Below are 15,522 nucleotides of genomic sequence, written 5' to 3'. Positions count from 1 at the left end.
TTTTCTTCAGGAGTCTTGGAGCTCAGTTGGAAGTTTATTGTTCTTTATCTTGTATTTCAGACCTCCGTGTACTGTATATTGTTTGAATTGTATTTTTTACTGTATTTGGACCTCTTTGAGTTCCAAATCATAATAATAAAAATCTTGGAAATCGTGGCATGTCCACTTACTGAATTTTACCTAAAGGTGATAACTTTAGTGAGTTCAGAGAATGAAGTGGCATGCATAGACAGAACTGCAGTGTTATATACAGGAGAATGTGAAAGGTAGGTCAAATGTTGAATTTGCACTGAGTCTCATCCGCTTGAGCCAATTCTGCTATTCAGAGGCAAAATTGAATGGGTTTTGATATATCACCCTTCATTCACAAATACATACTCTGAAGGCAGGACCAATATTAAGTAAGTTTGACCCTGCATCGCTCTATCACTAACTGCAGATGAATTTCCACTGCTACATGACTAGGCTACTCTTTTGTGAAGAGGCCAAAGATCGAAAGGGATTTGATAGCCTACCCATCTACTGCTGTTGGTACCCAGTGTAACAGTGTTTGTTGCCCTCCCTCCCAATTACCACCACCACCACAGATTCCCTCACTACCACCCTTTAACAGTGCCCCTCTAGTCTTGATAAACAATCTCTCTCAGATGCATTTAGTTTTATGCATCACTCATTCCAGTGGAGGGTGTCAGAGCACTTTACATCACACACATTACATAGAGACAGTCAATCATAGATGTGTAAATTAGTGAATGGAAAATGTTACATAAGACAGAGAACTACAATTTGTAGGAGTCACATGTCATCCATACTGGTAGACAACATTGTTTAATAGTGCTTGTTTTGGGAAATCACAAACTCAGAATTTAAAATGTAACACAATGGTTGGGAGGGGTCTCTTTAATAATCAGCATTGATTTCTATCCAAATGAACCCTTTGTCCAACATTAGGATAAGCCAAGACTGGGGGGAAATCATAACGCTCGAATCCATACTTTGCAGTTTGCATGAACCTCTTTGATGACAGTCAATAGCTCACTGTTAGGGTTATTAATTTATAAACTGCAAGCATCAAAAGGATCTCTCTGACAAAAAACAATAACACAATGACCTATTTACATTATATGCACTTTGTGATTTGCATGGTACACTTTTGTTGCAGCAGGCATATTACCCCTCTGTGCTACTTTAAAACGGGTCAAAACTCCCACTAACTAGACAAACCTACGATTTCGCCATAGAAAGAACATTAATCACTGGAGTTATCTTGACATTTTTATTGTTGCTTGAAAATTGCTGAAGGCCACGAACGCTGCAGCACGTGCTTTTAAAACCATATTATACTTGCAAACACAACACCCCCACCCAAAGTCATCACCTGGTACGGTCACACCGTTTGCAATGCCCTAGATCCAGCCCTGTCAGTGAAGGGGACTGTATGAGTCTTGATAGGAACTAGCATGAAGTCCTGCGACTAGACTGGTGATATCAATGTTATCAATATTTGAGTTAACCCTGCTCTAGTATGGCGGTGCTTGGACAATTCCTTTGAAAAGAAAGAACTGGTGGGCGGCTGCCCTTTTTTCTCGCTCCATTTTTTAAAAATGTTATTCTTGGTTTGAACTATTCATTTGTGCCCTGAAGAAGGTGTGTGGTCGGCTTGCCACTTTACACCGAAACGTGCATCAGCACCTGGCTTCAGCCTCGATGACACTGCATTGGAGTACAATTAGTCAAGATGACACAACAAATTATATGTAATGAATTGGATGAGAGGGTGTCCGGTATTGACCTGTAAATGTATATCAGGCCTAACAATATCCCAATGTGTATAATGATTGACACTTTGCCAGGCATTGTATTTTGAGGGAATTTACTTTTTTTCCTAAATTTAATTTTGGAAATATCTAAGGGGCATTTTAAAACACAATTTTAATGAGCCGTAGGATGATGTGTAAGGCTATGTATGAGTGGTATGTATGAAGTTTGTGTGTGTAATGCGTTTTAGTTGATGAGGATTAGACGGTTCTCTTTTGTTGAATTATTATGTGTATGTCATTATTTTCTAAATATTGTTTATGCATTCAAAAATAAGGACAAGAAATAGAAATATATACTTCATTAAAAAAAGCGGTTGCAGTTTCAGTATTTGTGTGTGACTCTTCAAATAAAGCATCCATTTGGAGGTGGCATGTTCTGTTCTTTATTGAGCCTGCATCACTCCCCGCGGAGATGAATTTGGATTGTTGCATCTAATCCTGCCCTTGTGTGCTAGCAGGAAGCTAATAAGGCCTCTAGAGAGAACCTAACCACCAACAACAATGGCGCTGCTTCAGAGAGACGTCGAAAGCGTGTATCGTCTACCTTTTATTTATTTATAGTCTTCTTGTAGCCCCAGCACAGCGCTGAGGTTGCTTCAGAGCACTTCCCACGGGAAAGGAGAGTATTGGAGTATCAAGAAAGAGGATTGCGAGCTGACAGGAGGTGAAGAAGCAGTGGGCCACAGGAGCCAGTGTTTTTAGCGTTGTTGAAGCCTAAACAGCCACATCTTCAAGTACTTCCTGCATCTTAGACAACTGCACCTCACTGAGATTCCTTAAGGGGGGTGGGGGCAGGGGGGCTACTCCGAGCGTCTGGCCGCCTATCCAAGGGGAGCCTCTGCACCAGGCTTACAGTGTTGAATTCCATCCTTTAGTTGTAAGCAGCAGGGAGGTATTAGAGCAGGGGAGATGCTCTCGGTGTGCTCCTGGCCAAGTATAAGGCGGACACCGACGGTCTGCACTATTAGGAGCTTGGTCCTGGTCTTGATAGATAGAGAGGCCCCACTAATGCTGTTGCAGAAATCAATTCCATTGGTCAGCAAACACTAGGGCCAACCTCAGAGGCAGAATGACTGGGAGCCAGTTCATCAAAGGACGAGTAGACCGTAAAACCGGTATTATGTGAGGCTCTTTACCTGGGGAATCAAAGATATAATTGCGTCAAGAAAAGCAGCTCGGTGCAGGCATTTTGAGAGGACAATGGAGGAAAAACAATTGGGGGCAAATTTACAAGCCCCTTATGCCAGATTTGTGCTACCGTTGCATAACTTTTGTGACGCAGCGGCGGCGCAAAGCCAGCGCCATGCTGCGGGCTATTTGCAACGTGACACATCTAGGGAGATGCCTCAAGTTGTAAAGCCCTGCGCCGCATGTGGGCGTTCCTGCAAAGGGAACGCTTCCGAAAAGTGGCTGAGTGAAATCTACAAGATTTCACTCAGTCACTTTTCAGTCCATGCTGCGTCAAAACCCTGCGCCTGCTTGTAGCAGGCGTAAGGATTGACGCAGCATGTTAGGGATAGGGGCACCCCGAGCCTTGCTGGAGCTGCGTCGCGCTTGCGATGCAACTCCAGCAATGAACCGCCTTTCCGCGGGGGGGGATGCGACATGCATCTGCCCATCCGTGCGCCACAGTGCGCCGCATTGTAAATACGCGCAGCAGTGGTGGCGCACGGGTGGGCAGATGCGTCGCAACTCTTCTGGCGCATCCCTGCTGATTAGCAGAGAAGTAGTAAATCTGCCTCTCGGTTCTTAGTGTGGGGCAGCTGCCTGTCCGTGGTCACAGAGGTGTTAAAATAGTGCATATTCAAGAGTCTCTGGTTCTAGATGCTTGATGACAATCTATAACGTGCTCACAATCACCGAGATTTTAAAACCTGTGGTACAAATTATGATAGAACCAGCTAAGTTTGCATTTGTACCAAATAGGCTTTGAAGCGTGTTGGAGACAGTGTTGACCTCTATTTATTTATATCTGTGTTTTTAAACAGGGCATACTTGACCTGGAAGCATCAGAGTACATTACAATAGAACTGAAACATATCAATAACACATGGATAATACAAAGATACACCCTGGGAGGAGTGCGTGCCAGATTACCACTCCTGGTAGATACTATGCTTACACATACTCATAACCAGGGTTTTAGCCATAGATGACCTGGGCAAAGGCCCAGGGCCCCTGATTTCAGAGAGCCACACTGACCTTACCTACAAATCCTCTTTTAATAATTTATTTTTTTCCAGGCCACCAGTGTCTATTCTTTATCTCCATGCACTGTATGTAGGATGTTGTTCCCGCCAAGTGACTCCTTATATTTAAAGAACTTAAAGGAGTGATACAGGAAAACAGAGGGGAAAAAAGATGAGAAAGAGCACCAAAAGTGGTTTGTGCAGGGCACTTTATGCCTAGGCAGTAGTGCATGCACTGTCTCTACGAGACATGCTGTATCCACTCTGTGGGCTTACAGCCTGCCCGTTGCTTTTGATCCGTTTCTTCATGTGTCTTTCCCAAAATCTTGCTTCTATGTGGGTAATATGTGTTTTCTGTCCCTCCTTCTTGTGTCTTGCTCCCTCCCACGATCTGTATCCTATCACTTGTATCCTTTCACATTTGTCTATTTCAGTTTGTGTATACCTACTATTTTTTGTTTGTTTGTTTCAGTCCGTATTTTGGGAAGGTTCTGTTTTGTTTCTTTGCATTGTTGATACTCCTAGCTCTGTTTCAGTAAACAACCCTGTAAATCTTGTCCTTATCTTGTCACATTTTCTGTTTTCCGGTGGGGCCTGTTTCGTCCACCCATCGCCTCCTTCATTCCTGCTTGCTTCCTACTTCGTCAGCCGCTCTTTCCGTCTCCTCCCCTCTGAGTCCCGCTTTAGTTTCCTGGCCCCTCGTCACAACTGCTTCCACTGGAGATCTACACACACAAACATGAGACCACCAATCATCACACAGAGGCACAATGCATTAACAATATAACAATAATTATCGCAACCATATATGCAAACCCGAAAATTTATAGCTATGTATTTTATAAATGGAACGGTTAGTGCACAGACTTGCGGCTACCCCGTGTGTTCCAAAAGGTAATGTTCAGAATCAAGGGAAGCCGTAATGCAAGCAGGCTACTTCATCTTCTTCACCCTGCATCACATGACACAAGTGCGCTGAATGGTTGCGCAGAGACGGTGCTGCAAGGGGGGATTGATTTACAGACATTGATTCATACTTTTACATCAAACAGCATCAGCAATACTCCACAAACCAGCTACCACTTCTATTATATGTAGTGATGGCTCTTCCTTGACAATATACAGAGCTCAGCTACCTTTCAATTAGATTTATATATAAATACCTTAGACATACAACTTCTGTACTCAATGTAGACTAAAATAGGACCCCCTTCCTACTGAAAGAACCAAACCTCTGTGTGCTATGCTAAAATGGCTTAACAAAAGCATGTACTATATCTCGCTGAGCACATGCCAAAGGGAGCTTATGTAATCTGCAGTAATGGTTTCAAATGCCATTGAGGTAGGGCAGGACATTAATACTGCAGCTGGCTAGCATCGACAAAAAACATTTGCAAAACCAATAGGTCTATTGAGGCAGACAAAACAGCAAATCTACATCACTTTATCAGCAAAGTATTAAAAACTATTTTATTAACACAAACATAAACAATCTACAAATGTTTGACTGCCACTGAGCAAAATGAACTGATACATATTAATATCACAGATATTCACAGTAATATCTTGTTCTGGTGGTGATTTCTTCATTGCTAGTGTAAGGGCCATACTTTTTGGAAACCACATATCCTTTTGTGATTGTCCATTCTAATTTAAGAGAAATAAGTGAAATACATGAGATTAGTAATAATGTGGTGATCAATATTTATGTGGCTGTACCAATGTGGTTCAGCGCCCATCCCTCCACCCACCTACCTGGTGAATCTACTGAACACCACTCAGTTGTCGAACATTCAGCCTGCCTCAGCAGAGTGGTTAGTTTGTAAAAAAAACAAGTGCCTGGGCCCTGGTCAGGTGGCAGCTTGCGCCGCCTAAAAAAGAAACAACTACTACCCAGGAAAGTGGGGAGAGGATGTGGCGTAATGACCAGAGCTGCCGACTGTGGAGCTCCAGGTTTGATTCTCGGTCTCAGCTCAATATGCTGTGATTCTGGGCAAACCACTTAATCTCCGTGCCTACCATAAATGAATGTGTCCTTAACTGGTGCTCATGAAACGCGCCGGTGTTGATGATTAAGTGCCAGGTGTTGAGCACCAGAAACCACCGGCTCAAATTAAGCACTGCTTCAGCAGTGCATCCATGATTACGCAATGAATCTATCCATAAATCCACCCACGCTCATGCTTTTATCAGTCCATGAACTGTGCTCCATAACACTTGCATGCATGCACCTACCTGCCAGGCCCTGAAATACAACACCATCCCTTCATCCACCCACTCAAACCTGTCACATCAACATTACTTTTATCGATCCACTCACACACCTACTGACTCTTCAGACACAAATCCATTCTTCAGCCCACCGACCAATTAGCAATTATGTTCATCCACACACCTCCTAGAGGCTGAGGAATCGAAAGTGAAAAGAGGGGCGATCGAATACTTGCCTAGTTACATATTCATACACCTACACGTGTACAATCATTTAATCACCCCCCTGCACTTCTTCACCCATCACCTGGACTTGGTCATGCATTCAATCATGCAGCTATGCTTCCATATTCATTAATGGATTCATCGATCTCTTTACACACAAATGCCCCCGCAACATACCTCTCCAGCCACACACATGTATCCACTCACACTGGTATATTCACCCGTCCATGCCATTCTATCGACCCACACTCTGGGGCATATGTACATAGAGGTGGCGGAGTGAGGCGTTAGCCATCATGGCTTAACGCCTCACTCTGCCACTACAGAAACGCCAGGCTGCACTATATTTACAAGAATAGGGTGCAACCTTGTGTTTCCCCCTGCGCTGGGGCTACACTTAGCTGCCTAGTGCCAACGCAGTGTCTGCATGCAGGGGAAGATTGTTTTCTTTAAATGCTGTTTGGTCACTTCAAGCACACATGGAAGAAAAGATTATTTATGTGCAGGAAGGGACACCTTCCTACACATAAACAATCTAAGGCGTTTTGATTTTTCCATGAATGCTGCACAAGGCAACACACAAGGAAAAAGCAAAAACGAGGAGAAATAAATCATTTCTCCTCATTTCGCCAAGTTAAGAGCAGGTTTTCCCTGGTCTTAATTTTGGCACTGCCTCTTATTTACGCCACCCTTGTATATAGGGTGCAGCATCAAAATCAATGGGTGTTGCGGTGGAACGCCTACAACAACATCCAATGCCCACCCCTTTCATGCCAAGCATAGGGTGAAAGGGAGCCTTATTTGCAAGGCAGCGTTAAGCCACTTTAAGTGGCTTAATGCTGCCTTGTAAATAAGGCGAAGGCCCTATCGCCACAGGAACGATGGAAAAAGTGACATTACCGTGGTGATAGGGCCTTGTACATATGCCCCTTTGTCTTTGCACCCACACCAACGCATTCATCGATCCCTCAGGCTACCCCATATCCATTACCACCTAACCATCCATTCGAGCACTCACCACTGTCGATGTGCTCGTCTGTTTCTTTATAAGCGGCTGCCTGTCGTGTGTTTTTATCTGCATGAACTGTACACGTCAGACTAATACGTTTTGTCCCTTGTTCAACGTTTAGAATGTGTTACTGGTTTGGCTATAACAAGTGGACCCACATGCCTCTGGTGACAGTATGCAGTAGTGAGGGATAGTTCTGGTTCAAGGCGATTGTTTAACGCATGTGTTTATTAATATGGATATCACCATCCTCGGCACCAGACAATCCTTTAATATTGTGTTAATGCTGCTTTACCAAGGTCTGGTGGCAGGCGTAACAACGAGTACTGAATTTAACAGTAGCCCAGGGCATTCTGGGAACGTGGGGCATGCATGATCCAGAGTGAATTCAGAGTTAAGAGTCCTCGTTGGTTCCTGGCGTCAATGAGACATTGCATAGGCAGACTATCTGGGTTGTAGGCCATGTCCCTGCTCTCTTCAGTTCAGCTCCAGTAGTCCTGTATGCCATAATATAAAATACAAAAATATAAACATGCAAAAACATCATGACCTAAATGTTGACTAGCAGAGTAATCGTGAAGGTAAGCACTTTATAGGTATGTGTTGGTTTACTATTTCTAACTCCGCATGAACGTACACTGACTATGAGAACATATATATTTATGTGTGTGTCTATAACTATTAGGACCAGATATTCTGGTCATGATAACTTTGCCTGTTGATAATATTTGAAACTCCATATTCTTGTCCCGGACCCCCAGAGTGAGTAGAAAGTTATCGCTGCTGAAGGGGTCTCTGATACCTCTTGAAGGTGGCAGAGACTAGCAATAAATGGAACCACTGGACTGGTTTACAGAAGCCTCAAAGTACTCACAGGGATTACTCACCCACACTGAGGCAATGTCTTGGAATCATTTTCCTGTAGGCTGGCAAGGCAATTCTTCATACCTGTAACCAATGACCCTTTGTGATTTCCCCACAGGACGCATTCCGAGCTTTCCATCCTGACGTCAACTTTGTGAGGAAATTCCTAAAGCCGCTTCACATTGGGGAGCTCGCGCCCGAAGAACCCAGCGAGGACCGAGGCAAAAACGTAAGTGAAATGTTACGGTGCCATGCTCCAGGGCAGCAGTGAACTGATAGGGTGCCATGTACTAGAGTGTCCTTTCGAAAAGGGAGTACACCCCCCTTCTTCCGGCACCCCTGACTTTCAGAGTCCCTGTACATGGTACAGTTCTGTGTTTTAGAATCATTGAAGTGGCCTAGGCAAACTTTTCCTCCCCTTTATATTGAGGCATGTAGCACAGTCGTGTGCCTCGGCAAGTCAGGGATACGTGTAGGCTTAACATCTAATTAAAACACTGTGCCTTATATCGCAGTGGTTCACATTGTCCCTAGACGGATCCACTGGCTGTGTTGGTGTCCACCTATGAGGATCCCAGTGTATATTACATCACTCCCTGTATCACCAGATTCCTATGGTTGGTTAACAACCCCCACTTTCAGACTAATAACACAGAGGGATGTATGGCATTTACTCTGTTAGGTATGTAGAAGCCAGGGGGCAGGACACTCCTCCATCAGTCATGCAGAGATGTTCCTCTAGACTCCACCTCCAAGGACTGGGCCCTGAGTAGCCCCCACTAGGGAATATGACATAGATACTGAAAGGGCCAGGCCCATAAGTTCTGGACCTGCTCTAGAGTAACAATCTGATGGTTCTTTCTCGCAGCATGAACGTGTAAAGGGGAGAAAAGTCATTAGGAAGCCAATCAATTTGTCAGTAATTCTCTTGGGCAGATAGTAACCACAGACAACTATTATATTTATTTATTTGAAACGTTTTATAGAGCGCTAACAAGACCCAAATGGGTATCAGAGCTCTGTACGGAGTTGTCTTCAGTCATTATACAAAACATAAAGGAGGTAAGTGAAAGTACAACCTGTGGGAAAACATTCAAGAGTAATGAGTAGGGTGTATCAGAGGCACCATAGAGTGTTCCGAGTAAAACATCATACAATAGAAAGAACCAAGATGTGCAATGCGCATCAAGGAATATTAACAAAAGGGGATCAAGCAAAAATCAACAAATGATGCAGTTAAAGGAGCTATTGAGGACTGGGACAAAAATGAATGCAAAAAGAAGGTAAAACATATAGAACATCAGTGAGAATACGTCAAGAATTTGGTTATTAACAAAACACGCGAATATGATCAGTGGGAATAATGTTTGTTCATTAGTAGTCTTTTGACCAGTTTTTTAAAGGAAGTAGTGGAAGGATTTGATCTGATCTCGGATGGCAAGGAGTTCCAGATTCTTGGAGCAAGACCGGTTGTACAATCTTTTCTTTTTGAATCTTGGCGGTTTCAAGAGAATGGAGGACGTACTTCTGAGGTTCCTGCTAGAGCCCGATATCTCAAGTTTATTTGCTAGGTAGTATGGGATATTGTGGTGTATGGCTTTATGAGTCAGACGAGCAATCTTAAGTAGGATTCTAGCTTCAATAGATAACCAGTTTAGCTGCAACAGGTTGGGTGAAATGTGATCAAATTTGCTAGATCCCGTTAAAAGCCTGGCTGAAGCATTCAAGGTAGCTTTGAGTGGGGCTAAGCTGGCTGTGGGAAGACCTGCGAGTGTTACCAATCCATATTCCAATCTAGGAATAATCAGGGATTGTACCGCTGGCCTCAGGTCTTCGTGGGGGGAGGAATGGTTCATTTTCTTCAGTGTGTTGAGTTGGAAATTGGCTCCCCTAGTAGTAGTGCTGATATGTGCGTGCATATTTAGATGTTTATCCAAGGTGACACCTAAAGATTTAGTAGAGTCTACAATGTGAGGTGTGCAGTTCAGAGCAGTTAGTTGTTTAATCCAGTCAAGGGATAGGAGCTGAGTGATTCGGTGGGGTGATCAAAAGGAATTCCGTTTTGAGAGTATTTAGTAACAGATGGTTCTGGGTTAGCCATTGCTGAGTTTGTGCAAGTGCAGCATTTAAAGTTTTTATGTCCTCCTATGATGAGATCTTCAGGTACAATTGCGTGTCATCCACATACATGTGATATTGAATGTTGGCTCTGTTCAGAATGACTGCAATAGGCGCCATAAATTTATTGAAGAGAGTGGGCGAGAGCGTAGAAACTTGGAGGATTCCAATCAGGACAGGGGTACCGGAAGCTAGGGCATGATTAACTTTGATCCTTTGCATGCTGTTGTGAAGGAAGGAGGCAAACCAATTTAGGACCGGGCCCAACAATCCCATCCTATTGTGTAGGAGATCAGTCAAGTTTTCATGTTTGATGGTATCGAAGGCTGACGACAGGTCTAGAAGGATCAGGAGACAAGGGACATTTTGGTCAAGGTCTCTCACGGCGTCATCAACAATGTGAGTTAGTGCAGTTTCAGTGCTGTGTCCTGCTCTTAATCCTGACTGGTGAGGATCCAGGATTTGCTGTTTCTCAATATGTTTCCAGACCTGCGAATGAACGCATTTTTCAAGCACTTTTGCTAGAGTCATGCTGCTGGTAATTGGTCGGAAGTTGTTAGGATCTGATAGGTCCGCACAGGAATGGGAGTAACTTGCCCAACTTTTAGGCAGTCCGGAATCTTTCCCTGTATGAGGGATTCATGAATGATCTTGGACCAAAGAGGGAGAACGGCTGAGATTAAATCTTTATAGAGCTTGGCGGGTATAGGATCACCAAAGTGGTTGGAGGGTTCGATGGATGACATGTTGCAAAGTATCTCAGTGTAGTCTGGTAGGAGAAAACTGCTCCAAGACGTGTTGTTTTTGAGAGAGCTGCCCAAAGGCCGGTGGTAAATTGTCATGGATTCAGCCCCCTCCCTTGATTCTGTTGGTGGTATTTTGGATAACAAAGTTGGGGCTGTGAGTAATAGCTCCAGCTCTATTTTCATTGTTTTTTCTGCGAAGTGAACTGTAAAATCATCATCACTAGGGAGCAGGAATAACGGAGCAGAGCTCTGGTTAGAAGATTGGTTAGATTGTTCCTTAATAAGTTTGAAGAGTTTTTTTGATCTATTTTTAGCTCCATCCAGTTGAGATCCGAAGTGTTTGATTTTTGCCAAGCGTATAAGTTTGTTGTAAACTCTTCTCACCTTTCTCAATTGAGAGAGTGCTTTGGTGGAAGGCGAGTTTCTCCAGAGTCTCTCAGAGAGTCTTAGATTGTGCCATTCATCATTTAAGGCACCATTAAACCATGGTTTAGAGAGTTTGACTGGGATCCTTTTGAGCTGTTTCAGAGCAACAGAGTCAAGAATGTTAGAAAAAGTGTTAAAGTAGTGCTCAGAAAGATCGTCAAGGTTGGTCAAATTAGAGGGGGGCTGTAGTCTATTTTTGGTCATTGAGGTTATCATGTTAACATCGGGGTGCCTCATATTGCGAATCATTTGTTTCGCTCTAAGGGGTTGCCCCTGTTGATCCAGTCCCTTGTCTAAGATGAGGAAGGGAATTTGAAAGTGATCAGACCAGTCACAGGGTAGGATTTCTCCTATTTGTATGAAGTTGTCTTTGGCAATGATGAGGTCTAGAGTGGCGCCTTTATTGTGAGTAGGGCCTTTACAGAGCTGTGAGAAATTGAGGTCAGAGAGGAAGGTCTTAAAGGAATGGACAATTGGATCATTTCTGTCATTCTACTGAAGGTTGAAGTCTCTGAGGAATAGGTGGCTGAGTCGGTCCGAGCTCGAGCTGATGACCTCCATGATTTGCTCTGTGAAGACTAGATTGTTACCAGAAGGGTGATATATCGAGTGCAGCACACAAATCTTCTTGCCTTAGTTCCAGATTTCAGACACTAGCTGTTCACTCGTGGATAAGACAGTACAAGAGGATTGTTTTACTGTGAGGTTGGAGCGATGAATGCAGGCAATGCCCTCTCCTGTTTTATCCAGGCGATCACTTCTGAGAATAGAGTAGTCGGGAGGGATTAAGATATCAAGAATTGGGGGGGAAGTATTACTGAGCCAGGTTTCAGTGATGATCAGAAGGTCCAAATTATGCGCAATGATGAGATACGAAATATCAGCAGCGTATTTCACAGCTGATCTACAATTGAGTAGCATCGCGTTGATGTGCCGGTTGGAAGTGACCACTTCTTGAGTCGAGGTGTTTATGTGAAGTAGGTTCTCTATGTCCAACTTTCTGAGATTATGGCTTGATTCCCTGTCAGGGTTAGCAATGATTGAGGGGATGTTGAGAGTAAAGTTGGGTTGTGAGACCATCTTTGATTCAGTGTAGGTCCCAAGCAGTGTGACAATGTCTTCATCAGATAACTGAGGTATGTCTGTGGGGCCGAGAGAGTTGTTTAGGCAGAGGCCTCAAGCTCCAGCTGGAGCTAAGATAGGATCAGAATGAGGTAATCTCTTTGGTAGAACACAGCTTCTGTGGATTGAAGATATTATATCTCTGCGCGGGTGGTGAAGCCCTACATTTCTCCATCTTCAAGGAGAACTGCTGAATGTTTTGCACCAGCTCTTTGATTACCAATATATCATGTTTGAGGTCATCAATTTTCTTGTCAAGGCCTTGATTGTTTAAGCACTTATTCGCAGGAGTAGCTCGCACAGGTGGGATAGGTTCCTCTGTGGTAGGGTTAGTAGGGGCTTGGGTAGAACGATTGCCACAGTTATATAGGGAGATAGGGTCATACTTGAGATAGGGATCAGACTTTGGAGTGGGAATAGGGAGAGGCGGAGTGGCGTTAGGAGGATAGAGGGTGGTGAAGTGTGTAGTGATAGTGAGGGTGAATGTCTGTTATTGTTCAATGTGTAGGAAACATCAACAAGCAACCATGGCCATGAGATTGGAAGATCCAGGGTATAATGGGTGAGTATCCATTCCTGTCGGATAGTTAGGGTTGGTAGGGTGCCAAAGTTTTTCAAGAAGGTCCGCCTAAAGGTTTTTAAATCAGCACTCCATGTTTGGTATAAAGTCAAGGTGAAATGGGGCATAAGATATTATTCAGATCTCGCCCCAATCTGGGATTCCCCAGGACTGCCCGAATGTTTGAAAGACGGCTGAGCGCCCCCCATTTAGAGAGCAGGGATTAAGATCTGGTCTGACCTCGTATCATCTGAGGGGGTTCTTCCCTGGGACGTCTTGAGGTTAAAAATCGGGGACTCCTTTTCCAGATTTAAAATATTTGCAACTTTGTTCCTGGTTTTCAGCAGAAAAGGAGAACATAGGGGGAACTGGGAGATTGAACATGCCCTCCAAAGTGCAAACCCAAGAAAAAAAGAAGTGGGATTCTGGTAAAGGAGCCTTTTAGACGTAGAGAATGCACAGCTCCCCCTTCTTATCTTGTATGGAATTCCACCATCCTGGAAGAGTTATCAGCTAGTCTATTTGCTCTATCCCTTCAAACTTTATATAAGTTTGTCAGGCCAGCTGCTCTGTATTATACGCCCAAAAAAATTGCAAAATTTGTTTCCTGTCCCCTTCCTAAGTGCCCTAGATGCAACCTGGTTGAGGCTGATGACATCCATATTTTTTATGATTGTGTTACTTTGAGTGACTTTTGGCTTGGCGTGGAGAGGGCCATGGAAGGCATCTTTAAAGTTAAGCTGTGCCTCAACCTAGCTCGAGTTTTGTTTGGCTTGGATATGGATCTCATAAGTCTGTTATCTGCGGCACAAGTGGATTTGTTTTTCTGTTTGATCTTGATCGCCCGCAGAGAGATTTGTAAACTGTGGAAAGATCCTAGACCCCCACTTTATGAAAATTGGTTGTGTGCTGCATTAGGCATGGCGCGTCTGGATTTGGGCTTAGCAGATAATGGCAATAATGTCAGGGCTCCTTTGATCTCGTGGGGCAAAGAAATTAGGCTGGTCTAAGGCCTCAAAGGTCCTATGATTACACCATGCCTCGTACAAAGAAGCAGGCCTGGTTGGCCCAAGGCTAAAGCAAGAACATTTTCCCTCGGCGCCCAGGTCGGAATGGGCCTTTAATGTCATTTTTGCAGATGCTGATGGTGAAATGAGGACCCCAAAAATATATAAATATTTTTTTTTAAAAAGGGTTGGTAGGATGGTCATCATTCCCATTATTGGAACGAATATTGTGTGATACCAGGGATTGAGGATAGGAAGTGAGGCAAGGTAGAGGAGGAGCATTGGTACGGATCACTGACATAATATCGACGACACAAATATCGAGATACACAAATATCGAGTCAAAAATATCGATTGACAAAATATCGACTCCCTATCTTCAAACAGGTAAGTACCAAAATATCGACTCCAAAATATCGACTTACAAAAATATAGACTGTCAAAATATCGATTTTTTAAAATGTCTTAAAATTAAGTTAAAACTAATATAGTAATAAATATATTTAATATAAACTTAGAAATAATTATTAAAAAAATATAATTTTAATAAATAATTTATATAATTAAAAAAATTATATCACCAAAAATTACACACACACATATATATATATATATATATATATATATATATATATTTAAACATATTATTAAATAAACATATATAAAATTTTAGAAAATGTTTAAAATTTATTGTTACAACTATAGTGAGTTCAACATTAGCAAAAGTGTTGGATAGCGTAGAGGTAAAATTTACTACTCCCACTCCAGTGGGTGCAACAGTAGGGAAAGCGCTGGATAGCGTAGAGGTTAAAATTACTATTCCCACTCCAGGGATGTATGACGTTACAACGCATACTTTTACAACGCCTACCATTACAACAAAACTTTTACAACGCAAAAACTTTTACAACGCATACATTTACAACGCAAGATTTTACAACGCATATACCTTTACAACGCATACCATTACAACATAAGTATTGGTAAGTATATAATAATTTTTTGAATATAAATTAATAAAAAATATTATAATATAATTTAATATAATTTAATTTTATTAAATAAATGTAATTTAAATGTAATTTTACTTTATTTTTACAAAGTACCCCTGTACCCCAAAAACCCAAAACTGACCCTGAACCCTAAAAATACCCCTTTACCCATAAACTGAAAACTGACCCTGAACCCTAAAAATACCCCTTTACCCGAAAACTGAAAACTGACCC

General features: G+C 42.8%; 1 protein-coding gene across 1 annotated transcript in view; it reads left to right on the top strand.

Moving 5' to 3' along the window:
- Positions 1-15,522, top strand: part of LOC144822745 (fatty acid desaturase 2-like) — a 170,081-nt gene that overhangs the window by 67,750 nt on the left and 86,809 nt on the right. The window contains exon 2 of the mRNA XM_078680600.1: positions 8,437-8,547. Within this exon, the coding sequence (XP_078536726.1) occupies positions 8,437-8,547 (111 nt within the window). The remainder of the gene's footprint in view (positions 1-8,436; positions 8,548-15,522) is intronic.

The sequence above is a fragment of the Lissotriton helveticus genome, chromosome 3_1 (assembly GCF_964261635.1).
Source record: "Lissotriton helveticus chromosome 3_1, aLisHel1.1, whole genome shotgun sequence".
Lineage (NCBI taxonomy): Eukaryota > Metazoa > Chordata > Amphibia > Caudata > Salamandridae > Lissotriton > Lissotriton helveticus.
This window is presented reverse-complemented; position numbering and strand designations above follow the sequence as displayed.